Source organism: Telmatherina bonti, assembly GCF_933228915.1.
Source record: "Telmatherina bonti genome assembly, chromosome: 5".
Taxonomy (NCBI): domain Eukaryota; kingdom Metazoa; phylum Chordata; class Actinopteri; order Atheriniformes; family Telmatherinidae; genus Telmatherina; species Telmatherina bonti.
Genome location: NC_136623.1, coordinates 13,280,884 through 13,297,046, shown reverse-complemented (window position 1 = coordinate 13,297,046; position 16,163 = coordinate 13,280,884). Strand labels below are relative to the sequence as shown.

At 37.9% G+C, this 16,163-nt stretch overlaps 1 protein-coding gene across 1 annotated transcript; it reads right to left on the bottom strand.

The window, feature by feature from the left end:
• Window positions 1–1,509: 1,509 nt before the first annotated feature.
• hapln2 (hyaluronan and proteoglycan link protein 2) lies at window positions 1,510–5,428 on the bottom strand (the record flags this gene model as incomplete). The annotated part of the gene is made up of 5 exons (XM_079240582.1): window positions 1,510–1,787; window positions 3,045–3,227; window positions 3,311–3,427; window positions 3,553–3,915; window positions 5,335–5,428. The coding sequence occupies 5 exons, from the start codon at window positions 5,426–5,428 to the stop codon at window positions 1,510–1,512; spliced, it is 1,035 nt and encodes a 344-aa protein (XP_079096708.1).
• Between the last annotated feature and the right edge of the window lie 10,735 nt (window positions 5,429–16,163).

The following is a 16,163-nucleotide window of genomic DNA, read 5'->3' as shown; positions in this document are numbered from 1 at the left end:
AGAAAATAAAACATCAGCATCACTTCTAGCTGCTCTAATCTGTCCGTGCATTGTATCCCTACCAGCAAACAAGACCCTGAGATAAAAAATAAAAAAGATTGCAGCAAGGAATGAACCCCTTTTCAGATTGAAGGCCATGATCTCAGACTTGGAGTGGCTAATTCTTGTACTATCTTGAACAATCTGCTTTGCATTTGGACACCTTGGTTCACTCTAGAGCAGGGGTGTCAAACTCCAGTCCAGGGTCGGTATCCAGCAGGTTTCTGTTGTTTCCCTGCACCATCAAACCCAGTTCAAATCAAATGGATCCAACGGCTTCATGCCAACCTATTCATTCATTTCCATCAGGTGTGTTGAAGCATGGAGACAACAAAAACCTGCAGGATCCTTGAGCACTTGGGTTTGATACCTGTGTTCTACAGGTTTCCACTCAGGCCAGTAAAGCCTATTACATATTCCATGAGAAGTAAGACCTTATTTGTAGCTCTCGAGGCCATGAGACTAGTTCAGGACACCTTTGGCTTGTTCTTTCTGAATTATCTGAGCACAACTTTGAGCTACTAGAAATACTGTGTGATTGGATGGACATTTGAGGTGGGCGTGGTTGACCAAGCAAAGCATCAAGCAAAAATTTGCAACTTCAAACTGCTGATCGAGGTGGTGAGAAAGTATGAAAATGAACCCATGTTGTAACATTACTACAAACCATTTCACACATAAAAGTATGCCTGGACTTTTCAGTTCTGCTGTGGATTTAAGTCAATTAGCCATTTTCTGAAATTCTTAGAGACTTATATTGCTGTGTTGACTTGTTTTTTATCCTACAAGGGTTTTTTGTGAAATGTAAAAACATGACAAAATTCTTATATAGACACAACACCCACTGGAAATCAGTTTGGCTATTAGTCGAATTCAGGGTTGCAGGAAAGCTGGAGCCTATACAGGCAATTAGCATATGAGCGGCAGGGTACACCCTGGACATGTCGCCAGTCCATCGCAGGGCTTATTTTAGTTGTACTTTTCTATAATTCCACAACACATTACAAAAACTTATTTTTTATCAGCTGATCAAAAACCAGTGGTATTTAGACACATCTTTATTGAGTAAATTAAAGCACAAGCAATGAATTTACAGATAAACTAGTGCAGCTGGAATGTAAGTGTTGGCTGCTTCGAATGAGGTCACAACATGCAGGTCACCGTTACATGAAATGGACACACCAGCAGCTATTCCAAGTTACGAGAGAGATGATTGTGCATATGGATCATGTTTCAATCTGCAAATTATACCCCTGATCCCAACAGGTTGTCATTTTTAAACACTTCCAATAATGAAAAATCAGCCCCCATTTGTCATTAAGTGTTTATAACTTAAAACTTGAATTATCATTTTCTTTTTTGAATGGTTTGAAAAGTAAATATTTCTGCAAAATGCTTGATACAGGAGAGAACTTTTTGTTTCTTGGGTTTTTGGGAATTTTTACACGCTGATTGGTTTGGTCATTTAGGCTACCTATAGCAATAGGCTCCATAAAGATGTGTCGTCCTGTTGGGGAATCCAAGTGAGCGCACCCCTGCCTCAGGGATGCCTCCGCAGCGTTTCCTGGGGTTGCTGATGGGAAACCGCACACTGCCGTCCTTCAACCATCCTCCATTACACTGGTCGTAGTTTTGGAAGTGCCATGCAGCGTAAAGCTGCCCGACCAATGCTATCTCAGATCCCTGGCGTTTGCAAGCATAGACTGCCTGCTCGAAGGAGAAAGATCCCGATATGTAGAAGACAGAGCCTGTGAGTGCAGGAAATATTCACAGAAAGCAGACTCATTAAAATGCTGATGTAACCATTTAAAACTTGCAAAAGTTGAAATATGTTTGGTTTGAAATGTTCAAACTTGTTTGGCTCATTTTTAAGACTTTTGTGAGAATTTTCAAAGCCAAACGTTTCCAGTTGATGGATTTGTTAAAATCACATTGTGACAAATGTCCGCTGTCAACCTGATGTCACATGGGAGCAACCAAAGGTCAGCCTGTTGCTACAGAGCTGACAATCACACTCACTTAAACACCACTAAACTACTGTTTGACAGAGCCTTACAGTGGTGAATTTATTGGATTTTCCTAGATTATTGAAATCATTCACAACACAGTTATGTAGTTTTGCAAGGTTGCTTTTCATCAAACAGAAGATTAGATAAATGTGGATCCCTATGGAAACCTAAGAAAAACTGGGAAGAAAAGTCAAGTACTCTAAACCTGAGGTCTTTATTTGGCCCTTTAACAAAATTTTTTTGAAAAAAAGCAAAACAAAACAAAAGAAACCAACAAAAAAACAGCTTTTTTTTGGATTTGTACCATTTACACAATTGATCAAAATGATTGTAGTGTAATTTTTCTTGCTTCTTTGGTTTATTAAGTTATCAAAACAAGAACTAGTAATGGGCTAACATACCTAATTTTGGCATTACATACTAAAACCAAGTCATAGAGTTGGCTCAGGCAGATTTATCTTGATTGTAGTGACTGTAAAATTTGCTCTACCAAACCATACATAGGATAATATTATAGTTAAATGCCAATTCCAAGTTTTGTCATTCAGTTTTGGTGTTTAATACGCTACGTGTAAATCTTACAGAAATGTCCAACAGGACTGAAAAACCAGCTAATCGGGACCTGCCAGCAGATGACAAGCACTAAATGTCATGGTGATAAATGCATTGCATTTTATAGAAACCACAGCTACATACAGAAATGTGTTGCAGAACAACCAAAAAACTAGCCTGTTTTGCAGGTTTGATTGGTGGGTTTGGAATAAGCTGTTCCGGTGTGAGAACTTTTATTTTTATTTCAACACATGCTTTAACGTAATACACAGCTATTTAAAACCTTTAAAGCCACCCACAAAGCATCACAATTAGTTAAGGTAGGGTTACACTGGGCTCTTGTAGCTGAGATGTTGTACTTATGCTGTGCATATGTATGATCTCTAATTTCCCCTTCATGCATTCAGAGGGGCTACCTAAAGCCATGTTTGCTTCCAAGCTTACCAGATGTGTGTGAGGTGAAGCAGAAAGCATCAAACCGATCACGATTCCTATCTTTTGGACCATAACTGCGAATTCCTGGGAGCAACCCTCCTCCACAGACTGGCCGGGGATGAATGATCGGGTAGTGGACGGTTCCATCGTGAAGCCAACCTGCATTACACCAGTCCAGACCCTCAGTCCAGGCTGCAGGGAGGAAAAGTGAGAGAACGGATCAACACATGCACCATTTCATGTTTGGAGACAAATGTTTGTAGATGGTGTGGTACCTCTGTAGAGCTGGTTATAAGTAGCTATTGTAGCGTCCTGCTCAGCACAAGCCTCTTTAGCTTCATAGAACGTTAATTTGTAGCGACCACTTTTACTTTGATATGGAAAAATCACACCTAAAAACAGGAGTGAAACAGGAGTTTGCATTCCCATACCCCCGACAAGAAAGACCCTACAGGCGGGACAACTTTTCCAATGTAAATTTGACATCATCTGCACTTATGAGACATGCTTTAATTACCTTCAATCCTCAAAATAATGGCAACATTTTCATCCTCTATGCCATTTATCAGCTCACAGCGATACGTGCCGCCATCTTCCAGCTCAAGATGGTTGAGTTGCAAAGAGGCGTCCATGGGGTGAGCCTTCCGGAGAGAAGCCCTCGGTCCAAGATGGCCGTATGGCTTGAAGGCTTTTGCATTTGATATCATGATGATGTTCTCATGCCCCACATGTTCAGGTTCCAGCTTTGTCCATTTTATCTTGTAATGACTAGGTTTGATTCTGAGGATACATGGTAAGGTGACGTTGTCTCCCCTTCGGCCGACAACCTCTGCATACACAGGTGGCTCAAGAAGATACTGCAGCTTCTTGGGAGCAGGTACTGTGAGTGAAACGACAAAGTCTGATCAAGACCAGTTGTTTGTTATTTGCTCTGTATACATTGCTGTTTCCAGAAAGACTGGCAGTAATAATCTGTGGCTCGGAGCATTGTTGCAGCAGTTTTACACATTTTTTCAGGTCAAAATCTTCAAATTTCTATCATTACATGAAGCACTGATGAATAAATAAACTTTATTAATCTCTGAGGGAAGCATGGTCATTATGAGCAGTATGTTTTGTGTAAAGATGCATCCCTTATTTCATAAAAACACCTTTGACAGCAATATTACATTTTATAGAAGCCATTTAAATTTCTATTTTTCTTGGGATCACAAATTTATTCTCTCCATTATCTTGACACATCAAAGCTATTTTATCATAAAAAAAAAGAGAATTTGGGATTTTGAAGTGGTTTGCTAGCATGCTAGATAGCTTCTTGGCGTTTAGGGCGTATTTTGTTGTGTTTAGTGGTTGTTAAGCTGCCATTGGTTGAAGCAGAGAAGATAAAGCTGTGTATTATTTAATCTCTACATACATTTAGAAGATTTCAACTTGGCTACAGAAAACAAGCACACATATTTATGTTTTGATTTATGATTCATTAAAATAATTACAATTACCCAAATCATTAAAGCGATGAAGAAATCAGAAATTAAATCCACTGACCAAAGATATAGCCTAACATTTGGACATCTTACAATTACTTCATTGTGTCCAAATCCATTTTTCCTATTTTTCAGACTTTAAGTGACAATGACCTTTTGTTAAGAAAGTATTTATGTTGAAATGGACATCAGAGGTAAACTTTCTAATATTACTTATGTATAAATTAATCAATTTCTTTCCTCATGCTGCATTTCCTTGTAGCCACATTCTGTTTATCAATAAAAAAAAACCACCCTGAAATGGACTAACGATCTGTCCAGGGTGTAGGCTCCCACTCACCCGTGACCCTTAATCAGACTAAGCGGAACAGGCAATGAATGAATGAATGAATGAATGTCTAAAACACATGCGCTATTAACCAGAGCTCACATCACCACCTAACTTAAAACAACCACTCCCATAAACCAGGTCCTAAGTGGGCAAAGGAAAAGTTCATTCAGCCCTATTTCAATACAGTGTTTGTCCTCAGTTCTCATTAAATCCGACCTGAATGTGTTGCAGGCGAAAGATTAAATTAATATCAGAGAAGCCGCTGGAGTTGTCGCCTGAGGAACTGAATGTTTGGGTCAAAGCTGAGCCTTGTTCTAAGTTGTGTGACTCAAATGACACAAATAATACAAATCACAGGACAGACTTGGTATGTACTCTGTCGTCACCCAGTTTAAGTTAATAATACCAACAGATTCTTATTAAAGTCAGAGCTCTGATATTCAATAAAACCTTTCTGAAAGACATGTCACTGTTGGGACTCTACCTGCTCTGTTGTGGGCATACAGAGCTAAGGACCAAGTGAAGTAGCTTGATGTTAAGAAAAGAATCACAGCGCAGTTCATGATGACGAAGGCCATTTTTCTTGTTCCTGAAATCCATGAAAAAACACAAAACAGAAGTCTTCAATTCAGTCTGTTGCACAAATCCAGTTACGCACAACTCCTCCACTTAAAATCATTCAACAAATTCTTATTCAGGAGAAATTGTAGTTAATCAGCATCAAAGTAATACTAAATAATATTTTCAATTTGTTTGAATTTTGCAGACCTGTAAATTTGAGATGATGCAATTTTCCAGTCACCCTCCAGTACAGACCAACATAATCACGTTTTCTGTCGGTGTCCAATCAGGAAGCTCCTGGATAAATCACAACTTTACTTGTGTCCACTCTATCGCCATTAGTTCCTCTGACCACACTCGGTGTTCAGCTGTCAGCTGTCTCTCCATTTCACCCCCGTCTCTCCTCACTCCAGTCATATGGTCCTCTCTGTGATCAGCAGTGTGTAAACAGGGCTGTTGTCCTCTCTGCTCCAGATGTTAATGACCATGTCTGACAATCTCAGGCTTTGTTTCCATTTTCCAGTTTGCGTTTCTTGAAAATGAGACAAATAGAAAATAAAACCACAATTGATAAACTTTCAATTAATTAATACACAGCAAATGAGATCAGCTGGAGAGCTTTGGAGTGTAACAACTGTTTGCAGTTCAGCAAGGAAATGTCTGAGTGACCCAATACAAGACCGATCTGACATTGACATTTGTAGAGGCCACTAACGGCCGCTTGCTTGGCTTATGTCTTGGATCAGTTCTGACCCAGCAGACTAATCTGGCATCAAGCAACCTGATGAACTTGGAAGCTGGTTTTGTCATCCATCAATGTTGGTTAACTCTGACCCAACCTGCTTCTATAAAGATGTTGTCCGACAGACAAAGCTTTTCTTTTTCTCTAAAGTCCTTTGACAGAGGCAATAATTTCTATTAATAAAAAATATGATTTAGTGCTGCCTCAATTGATTAGTTATTAGCTTTGAAAAATGCGTTTTTTCATTGTTTTATTAATTTTTCTATAAAAGTCTGTCTGAAAATATATATCTGTGAAGCAACAAAATAACCATGTCAATAATTGAAAAAAAAAAAAAAGTATTCTTTATATCAGGTTTTAAGTGGAACCTATATTCTGTCAATAAATCTCACTGACACATAAAGAAGCTTCAGCTTCAGTGGGTTAAAAAATGTCTAAAATCAGTATGTTCCTGTTTTTAGACTGTTGATATTTGATATTTTAAATTGAATCTCAAGACCCACCTTTTTAGATTGGCATTTCATCCTGACCAGGGTAGTTTTGTTTTAGGTGTAATTTATTATGCTTATTTTGTCCTTTGTATGTACCTGTAGAACACCCTAAATACCCTGCAGCACCGTGGCAATTTCCATCAGTGTTTTAATTTATCATTTTAATTCTTATGTTTTTATGTATGGATTTTATATAATTATCATGTCTCTGTTTGGGTTTCTGTAAAAGGTTATACAAATCAAATCACTAAATCACTAATTTGACTAATAGATTAAAAAAGATCAATTTGATTGCAGGGGCAATCAGCAATGGAATAACCAAACAGATAATATAGACCATGAGAAGTTGGTAAAATAAAAACAAACCCAAGCTAATTGCAAAATATAAACTAAACATGAAGGTTATCTTGGCTGGGTTGCAAAGCATCGTCATCTTATGTTCATTGTTGACAATTTTCTCCATGTTGCAGATTAATTTTGTTAGTTAAAATGAAAAACTCAGGCATACAGGCAGGCAGCAGAGATGATGACAGTGACTTTAAACCAATAATGTTTTTTCCCACTTAATTCAATGTGATTAAAAAAGACAATCTTGGAAATAAATAATGGCATACCATACAAGAATAAAAACATAGGCCTTATCTAATAAACTCCCCTGTAGTGACTGTTTTTGAGAAACAATGCAATAAAGTCCTTAAACAGCTTTAAAAACAGCTTAGTGGCCATTTTCCTTCAAAATTGCAACATAAAAGATTTGTTTACCTATATGTATGTGGTAAAACTTTCTCTGTTCTGTTTTTAAAATATTGATAAAAAAAAACAAAAAACAAAAAAGAAGTTGAAGTTCATTAGTTGTAAAACAATGTTGTAAACAGTAAAGTACAATGAAGGCCTCTAAGCAAGTAGAACAGAAATATACTAACCTTCATGTGAAATATTGCTCTACAAAGAAAATTATTAGGTATGGTTGTATTTTTTTACATCTACCTGCTGTTACCAATTTATATTCATGCCTGCCTTTAAACAGCATTGTACCGTGAAACACTTCCAGCGGTGAGACATCTCTGCAGACAACAAGCTCGTCTGTGTTTTCTAACCTTTCCCAGAGGGCTGTTGCCAAAGAGCGCTACAGTGTGTATTCAGTCATCTTTGTTGCTGCCTACATGGTTCCAAGGTCAATGGAAGAGGATGCTGTGTTGGATCTAGTTTCCTCTGCCACCATGGCTCCCGGGCACAAGGGCAGCATTGTAAAGATCATCCCAGTCTCCACGCAGTGACAGCAGGCGGTGGACACACAAACGCCTTCCAATGTGGAAAAAAGATGCAATAATAGGATTCCTCTGTTTTTGCTTGTGTTGCTTTCCCATTGTGGTTTGTCATCAATGGAAGTCTTTCTTGGTCTCCAATTAGTATTCGAACAAACACCTCAAGGTGACAACAGCCAACTGTTCCTGCACAGCTCGATCCGGATACTAAAACCGTGCTGTTTTTTTTTTTTTTTTTTTTTTTTTTTTTTTAATTTACTCTTTTCATAACATGTTTGTCAAATGAAAAAAAAAGTGTTAACTATAACTCCATGAATGGATATTAATTTATTCCTTACTAACACACACACTTGCTTACACTCCTGTTATACACAGTAGACAGAAATTACAAATAAAAAAAATACAAAGTAATAATTTGAATTGTCAAGTGGAAATATTTGCAGCATCTTCTCAAAGGTTCATATAAAGGTAAGTTTTGCTTGTCAAAATAACCCTTTCTGCAAAAATTTTTTGAGGCACACTTTGTGGCTCCTCCCCTGGCAGCTCCAGCTCACTGTCTACTGATGGCAGTGGATCCTTGTGTCTGTCTACAATGACATGTGTTGACTTGTGTTGAGCTCTGAACCTGAACTGTGGCCTTTCTCTTTACAAAGAAGTCAGAAGTATCTTCCTTTGTCTTCATTCTTTTATGTTCCTATGCAAATTAGGACTGGTTACACACTATATTTGTCCCCATTTTCATTTTGTAGCTTACTTTCTTCATAGTTTATTTTCAGCTTCACAGTGGAAATCTTGATACACTCAATTGACGTGTAGTCCCTAAATAGCCGCTCCAGAAATACACCTAACGCTAACCGTATACCTAAATTTGCAGTGCTACATAATTTCAGGCTAACATCAGCTTAAGAGCCTTTCATAATCCTACTAGTTGCACTTGCACAGAAATATATCCTCTGGAAATGCACAGCTGAATGTAAAAAATTCTGAAGGATGATGCCTAATGGCGATGGTGATGTCACTTCTTCCCCATCGATTTTCTATGGAAGTTGCGTGATGAAAATCACTGCCGTCTTCCAGCCAAAAAACAGTCGGCATTCATTATGTGAACTTTCGCCCTGTTTCACGTAGACATGCACACAGGTGCTTGCGAAATGATACAAGAAAGTTGAAAAACTTTGGTCACTGTCACATGACTAGACAACTAATCATTGACGGTTTCAGTGACTGATCAAGTTGAACATTAATTTTTCTGGAGCCTTGAGGTCCACCACCAAATGATGATATTCACCAGGCTGTTTCCATGTTTGTAAAATAGGATGAACCCAGTGTTGCTTTTTTCTTTTGTGGAGTTAACAGTGTGAGACTGCGGCTGTCGCAGCTGTTTGTCGCATCTCACCAGGGCGACAGTAAATTTGGACTGTTCCCCTTGTTTGTCAGTCTGCTCCCCCATCCCACCCCCTTGAGCCTGTAATGAAATCACTTTAAATGTAGTCCAGTCTGGTGTAGGGATTTTGGAGATCCATTCATGTCTGTAAAGATATTTCTCCCTTTTTCCAGCTGCCTTTCAGTCGAATGAAGTGGCATCAGGGGCGTCGGATCCGATTTCAGAGGTGGCCACATGCTGCCCTGACCACCTGTCTGACCCCTGGGTGACATAAGCTGTTCTGGGAGAAAAAAATGAACATAAATGTCTGTAGCTATATGTATTAGATGAATATTTCAGTTTTTAATTGTATTATAAATATAACATTAAAAGTTTTCTAGAAGTACTTGCATTCTGACTTGTTCACTAATGGGAGATTACAATGTTTATAGTGTGCTTGAAGTTTAAAATATCTTTTTCGATTTGAAACTAATGTACTCTCAGGTTGCGGACATGAACCTCCTGTTTATTTTTTCTTCCTCTGTACTTAATTTAATATCTTTGTGAATAAGCAGAAACATCACCCTCTGCTGTTCACGTGTCCGACAAACAGCTGAGTTCAAGTTCTAGCTGAGACATTTCTTTGAACTTTGAATAAAGTGAACGTTCAGAATATCAGAAAGCCATATGTTTTTACTTAATTAAAACAGATCATTCATCTCTATGTCTTCTGGTTTCCCTGTTTGACTGATTTCCCATTCCTCTGCTCTCTGCAGCTGTTGAACGTTACTTTTCAGCCTGCAGGTGAACACTCCCTATAGCACAGTGACGCCTCATTTCCATTTGATTAATGCATTTGTTGTTGTTGTTGCCCTGGAAGTTGCACTTGAGGAACTGTAGAAGTTTTAAAACATTTTTAATATTGGTCTGGTATATATTTTACTTTTCAAACTAGATGATTAAGAAAAGGAGCAAATGTTTCTTCAAAGCTTTACTGCCTATCTTTGGAGCAGACAGATTGTTCTGTAGGTTGTCACTCGTGATAAAAGTGGTAAATGACTAAAAGTTCTTCCCACCCACCTACAGATGAGGCTGATATGAGAGCGAGCTGGTCTGCCTGCATCCCTGATGTAGTATCAGTATGCATGATAGTGTGGCAGTAGAGCGTAACCATGCTGACAGAAGTTGTGACATTTGGTGGGGTCATGAGGGAGCCACATGAGTTAAGGTATGTGCTGGCTGACATTTCCACCTCTCTCACTCCTGTAAAGACATGCAAGCCCTGAAAGATTTTTAACATTTTGCAAAATGCTCCTGCTCCTGAACTCTAATGCTGAAAATGACAGTTTTTAAGTGTCAGAGACCTTGGCGCCCCTCGCATTTCACAGTGGAAAATACGGGTACCCTTTGTTGTCTTTGAATACCTTAGACAGGGTTTGAGAGAGTAAATGGAGCAGGATTTGGCCTTGTAACCTTGTAAGCACACAAAGTACATTTTAAAAAGGCAGCTTGTACCTGAAAGCTGTTTTGCATTCTTTGCTTTAGCAAACATTCATTGAACACATCAGTAGAAGAGGTACCATGGGACCAGAATTCATTCATTTGCTCTCCTTTGTGTAACTTCTGCAACTTTCAGGGTTGTGTTTAGAGAAAGAATGCAGGTTTATCACAGTCAAGCCAGAGGTGGAAAAACAAGCTGAAGACAAAAGTATCAAACAAGTAGGCTTTAAAGAAAAATAAGTTGTTGTTTTTTTTTTTTTTGGCCCAGTACAATTACCGACATTATTGGTGAGTTTGTCACTCGATGCAACCTGTTTCATAATAACCTTTCAAATATCTGTTTTGTAAAGAAAACTGCAAGTCAACAGAATCTGAGCTGTAGTGGGATGGTACTTGCATTTATTTGTTTGCAATTGTCAGTAATATTAATACACCATAATCTCAGTACATGTATGATATGTAGTTTGTTTAACCCATTCAGACTTAAAGTTTTGAAAGTTGTATTTGTGTGTTTTGAAAATGTTGATGCCATGTGTGCAGCAGGAGAGATAAATGACATGTTTCAGGTATGAATGGGTTAAAGGCCTGTTCTGTGATATTTTTCACATTACATGCAGTATAGTGAAGTACACTGATGAATGCAGGTGGTGCGACACGTGACTCACTCAAGCACCTTTATTTTTTCAAGCCAATGCTTGTGAAATCCTCAATCCAGGCGTTATTCTATGAAACACCACCTTAATTTGAGAAACATTAATAGTAAAATCACTTAAACAGCTTTCATCTGTAAGAAATTACTCAAGTCTTGGGACAAAATGTACAAACCTGTGTAGACAAATACAAAAAAAACCCCCACAACATTAATTTACTATCCTTAAAACAGAGTGATGTACTGACAAGCCTGACACTCCCTAACCAATCACTTACCAGCTGAAGTATGTCTTTTTCACGTGGATGAGAGTCACACAGTCAGATAAAGATCTGAAAGCAAAGATTTGAAAAGATAACTTCACATTCCCATACTCTGTTTAGTTTCCAGATACTTCTGGTTGTGTTTTCCACTTAATGCTACAACTGAAATCTTCTTAACACATGCGAACAGTAATGGTGTGTATCTGCAACAAGCCTTGAATAACAACAAAACCATTTCCACAAGTTCAGGGAAAAAAAATGCTTTAACATTGAAGGTAGACTTAATTTGTGTGATAACTTTGCCCTCTTTTCATGAGAGCTTTAATTTGCAGATAGATAATTCTGTCTTCACAAATGATTGTGACACCAAAGGCAAACACAAATGCTTGATGTGTAAATTTATTCCTAAATGAACCTGCCCTCATGAAAAACCCCCCACAGCACATAAAGTTACTATACATTACCTGCCTCAGTGTGAAGTACCGACAAAGCCCTCTTTATGTTTGTTATCTGTCACTTAAGTAAGAGGCAGGTTTAGGCTTGCATTTATCTCTTGCCATCTGGTGCCGAGCTTCTTGTGGCTTCTCTCTTGTCACTTCTGATGCCTTCTTGCTTCTGATCAGGAGATTGTGGTATCATCTGGGCCTGGAGCCAGCCAGCTGCACTGATGGAGTGACAAGAAGTTCACTACTACTATGCAAAAGAATCTGTGGAATCAACACTTGATCCTGCAGAGTTTTCTGATGAGTGAGGTGATACTGCTGGCAATCATCCTGCTTAACAGAAGGAATGCTTTGTTGAGCCACTCATAAATTTTGTGAAGAACAGGAATAAGTTCCTTTTTTTGTTGACTTGGAATTTTTTTTATTTTTTTATTTATTATGTTTATTTAGGTTTGGTTTACATTTCACATTCACAGAATAAAAGTGCATCTCCTTGGTTAACCACCTTGTAACCTCTGCTGCTGTGAACCCTTTATAGGACACGATCTGAAATTCTTGGAACCACAGACAATAGTGTTAGTACAATATTGGAGTATATTACAAGACTTTAAAACCTGAATATTTTTTTTCTTAAATAACACAAATGATACAACAGCTAGAGGTCAGTACTGAAGGTACTTTTTTAGATTTTATGCTGAATATGGATCTCAATGAAGTAGCCGGGATGTAGCCTGATCTTTGATGATTGTGGCAGAGAACGTAGTGTGGTTCTGTGATTTCATGGGCTAGCATGCAGAGGCATGCTATAAGTTCAATTAGTGATCAAACATGGTCATTTGCCCTGTAAGGGGTTAAATATGTAAATGTAAAGTCTTCTTGTTTGACAATTTGTAATAGTTCCTCTCTGTTAAACAGATAAATACCAAACATAAAAAAACAGAAACAGCTGAATTTATCATCCATAAATGAAAAAAAAAACTTCTTAAATCATTTGTAATAGCAAATATTTTAGAAATGTTTTTGTTTTCATCTCTTGGCTTGTTAATCCTGTGAAAGTTGCAATTCAGGTCTTAGACATTGTTTTGATTTGAAACAGTTTATAGGAATTTATATAAGCTTGGTTTAACTTGGAATGTTTTACCCAACACTGTTATCTATGCAGAAAACAAGTGATTTCTAGATGCACCCAATTAAAATAAATAAATAAATAAATACATAAATAAAAATTAGGCTAATGTTAATTTTGTTGGCATCACTTTTTTAAATGCAAAAGTTAAATATAAACCAATAGATTTTACATTTACCAAAAGAACAAACCATGTTTTTATATCAGGATTACATGAAACCTGGAACTTTTAGCAGGATCCAGTTAATTTAGTTAATATATCAAATAAATAGTTTGACATGATAAAGTCAAACCCGCTACTAACAAACAGCACAAATATGGAGGTAAGTCATAGTGATGGAATTTAAAGCACTTAAGGAATTGTCAACTATAATCTTACTTGAATGTCAAAATGACAGATGTTTTGTGTTTCTATAAGCACGAGACTCACGGAAGTGATCGCATGTCTTTTGCTAGTTCCTGTGGTTCAGTTAGTTTTGGAATGACAGCAACTGTTGGCATGTCACTAAAATATTTGAATAATAATGATAGTAATTAAACTGAGTCTCGTATACAGACGGCTGAAATGAGTTTCCTCCGCAGGGTGGCCGGGCTCACCCTTAGATATAGGGTGTGGAGCTCGGTCATCCGGGAGGGGCTCAGAGTAGAGCCGCTGCTCCTCCGCATCGAGAGGAACCAGTTGAGGTGGCTCTGGCATCCGGTCAGGATGCCTCCTGGACGCCTTCCTGGTGAGGTGTTCCAGGCACGTCTATGATTTCAAAAAGGCTGCGTGTGATGCAGGAATATGATTGTGACACAACTAATACCTTTGCAATGAACTTGTATCCTACAGAATTGTAGTCCTACACACTTTTCTGCAGCTTCCCACCTGCTGCCGCCCACCCAAAACCCCATTCCGACCTTATACAACTCCCCAGCAGTAAGAATTAAACAACACAAAAACACTTCTGGGGTTAATCGTGAAAACCTCATAAAAATAAAAACAATGGATCTAATAAAATCTGAAAATAAGACAATAAAGTGTGGCCTACTCAATATTAGATCCCTCCCAAATAAGTCTTTATTAGTCAATGACTTGATAGGTGATCACCACATTGATTTATTCTGTCTTACGGAAACCTGGTTACAGCAAGAGGATTATGTTAGTATTAATGAAGCTACGCCAGCTAACTATTTAAACTTTCACATTCCTAGAACTACAGGCAGAGGAGGAGGTGTTGCAGCTATCTTTAAGTCAGAATTTTTAATTAATCCTAAGCACAAAACTAACTATAAAACCTTTGAATTCCTGACATTAAATTTATCTCATCCAAAATGGAATTCAGAGAAACCGCTCCTTTTAGCATTAGTGTATCGCCCACCTGGACCTTACTCCGAGTTTCTGACCGAATTCTCTGATCTCTTGTCTGAGTTAGTGCTGACTACTGATAAGGTCATTGTACTCGGTGATTTTAATATTCATGTTGACGATGAAAATGATAGTTTAAACATTTCCTTTAGCTCTATTCTAAACTCAATTGGGTTTTCACAAAATGTCAATGGAGCCACTCACTCTCATGGCCATACTCTTGATCTTGTTCTAACATATGGTATTGAGACTGATAAGCTCAAAGTATTTCCTCAAAACCCTGTCTTGTCCGATCACTTCTTATTAACCTTTGAATTCACTTTATTTGATTACTCACTGACCAAAAATAAATTCTACTATAGTAGATGTTTATCAGACAATATTACAAAATTTAAACAATCAATTGAATCAATTTTTTCACATCTACCATGTGTTAGCATGACTGAGAGTCCCCCTTTAAGCCTTACTCCTGCTCAGATTGATCAACATGCTGATACTATAACAGCTTCAATGCGTACAACCTTGGATAATGTTGCTCCCCTAAAGAAGAAGAAATTAGGTAAGATTATGAAGGCTCCCTGGTTTAATTCCCAGCTTCGAGCTCTAAAACAGGCATCAAGGCGTTTGGAAAACAGATGGCGTTCATCAGGACTAGAGGAGTCTCACTTAACCTGGAAAGAAAGTTTAATCGTATACAAAAAAGCCTTACATACAGCAAGAACAGCTTATTATTCATCATTGATAGAGGAAAACAAAAACAACCCTCGGTTTCTTTTCAGCACTATACCTAGGCTTACTAGGAGCCGGAGCGCTGTTGAGCCATGTATTCCTTTCTCACTTAGCTGTGATGATTTCATGTATTTTTTCAGGAATAAAATTGACACTATTAGAGATCAAATTCACAATACTCTTCCTTCTACCTATAATGTTGAGCCTGTTGTGGTCTCCGAAGCATCCTTAGAACCAGGATCTGACTTGTGTCTAAATAGTTTCTGTCCTGTCCAACCCTCTGAATTAACTAAAATAATAGCTTCATCTAAACCATCCACCTGTATCTTTGACCGTCTCCCAACGAGCCTCTTTAAGGACATTTTCCCTTTAATTAATACATCACTACTAAGTCTTATCAATATGTCTTTAGTGACAGGATGTGTACCACAATCATTTAAAACTGCTGTAATCAAGCCTTTACTTAAAAAGCAATCTCTGGATCCAGAGGTGATAGCAAATTATAGACCTATATCTAACCTCCCGTTTATGTCCAAAATTCTGGAGAAAATAGTTTCCGCTCAGCTACATGCCCACATGAGCAGAAATAATTTATGCGAGGAGTTTCAGTCAGGATTTAAAGCTCATCATAGCACTGAGACAGCATTGGTGAAAGTTACTAATGACCTTCTTATGGCCTCAGATAAAGGACTTGTGTCCGTACTTATCTTGCTTGATCTTAGTGCTGCATTTGATACAGTCGATCATAACATTCTGTTACAAAGACTAGAACAGGTGATTGGAATTACAGGTACAGCGTTAAGCTGGTTTAAATCATATTTATCTGATAGACT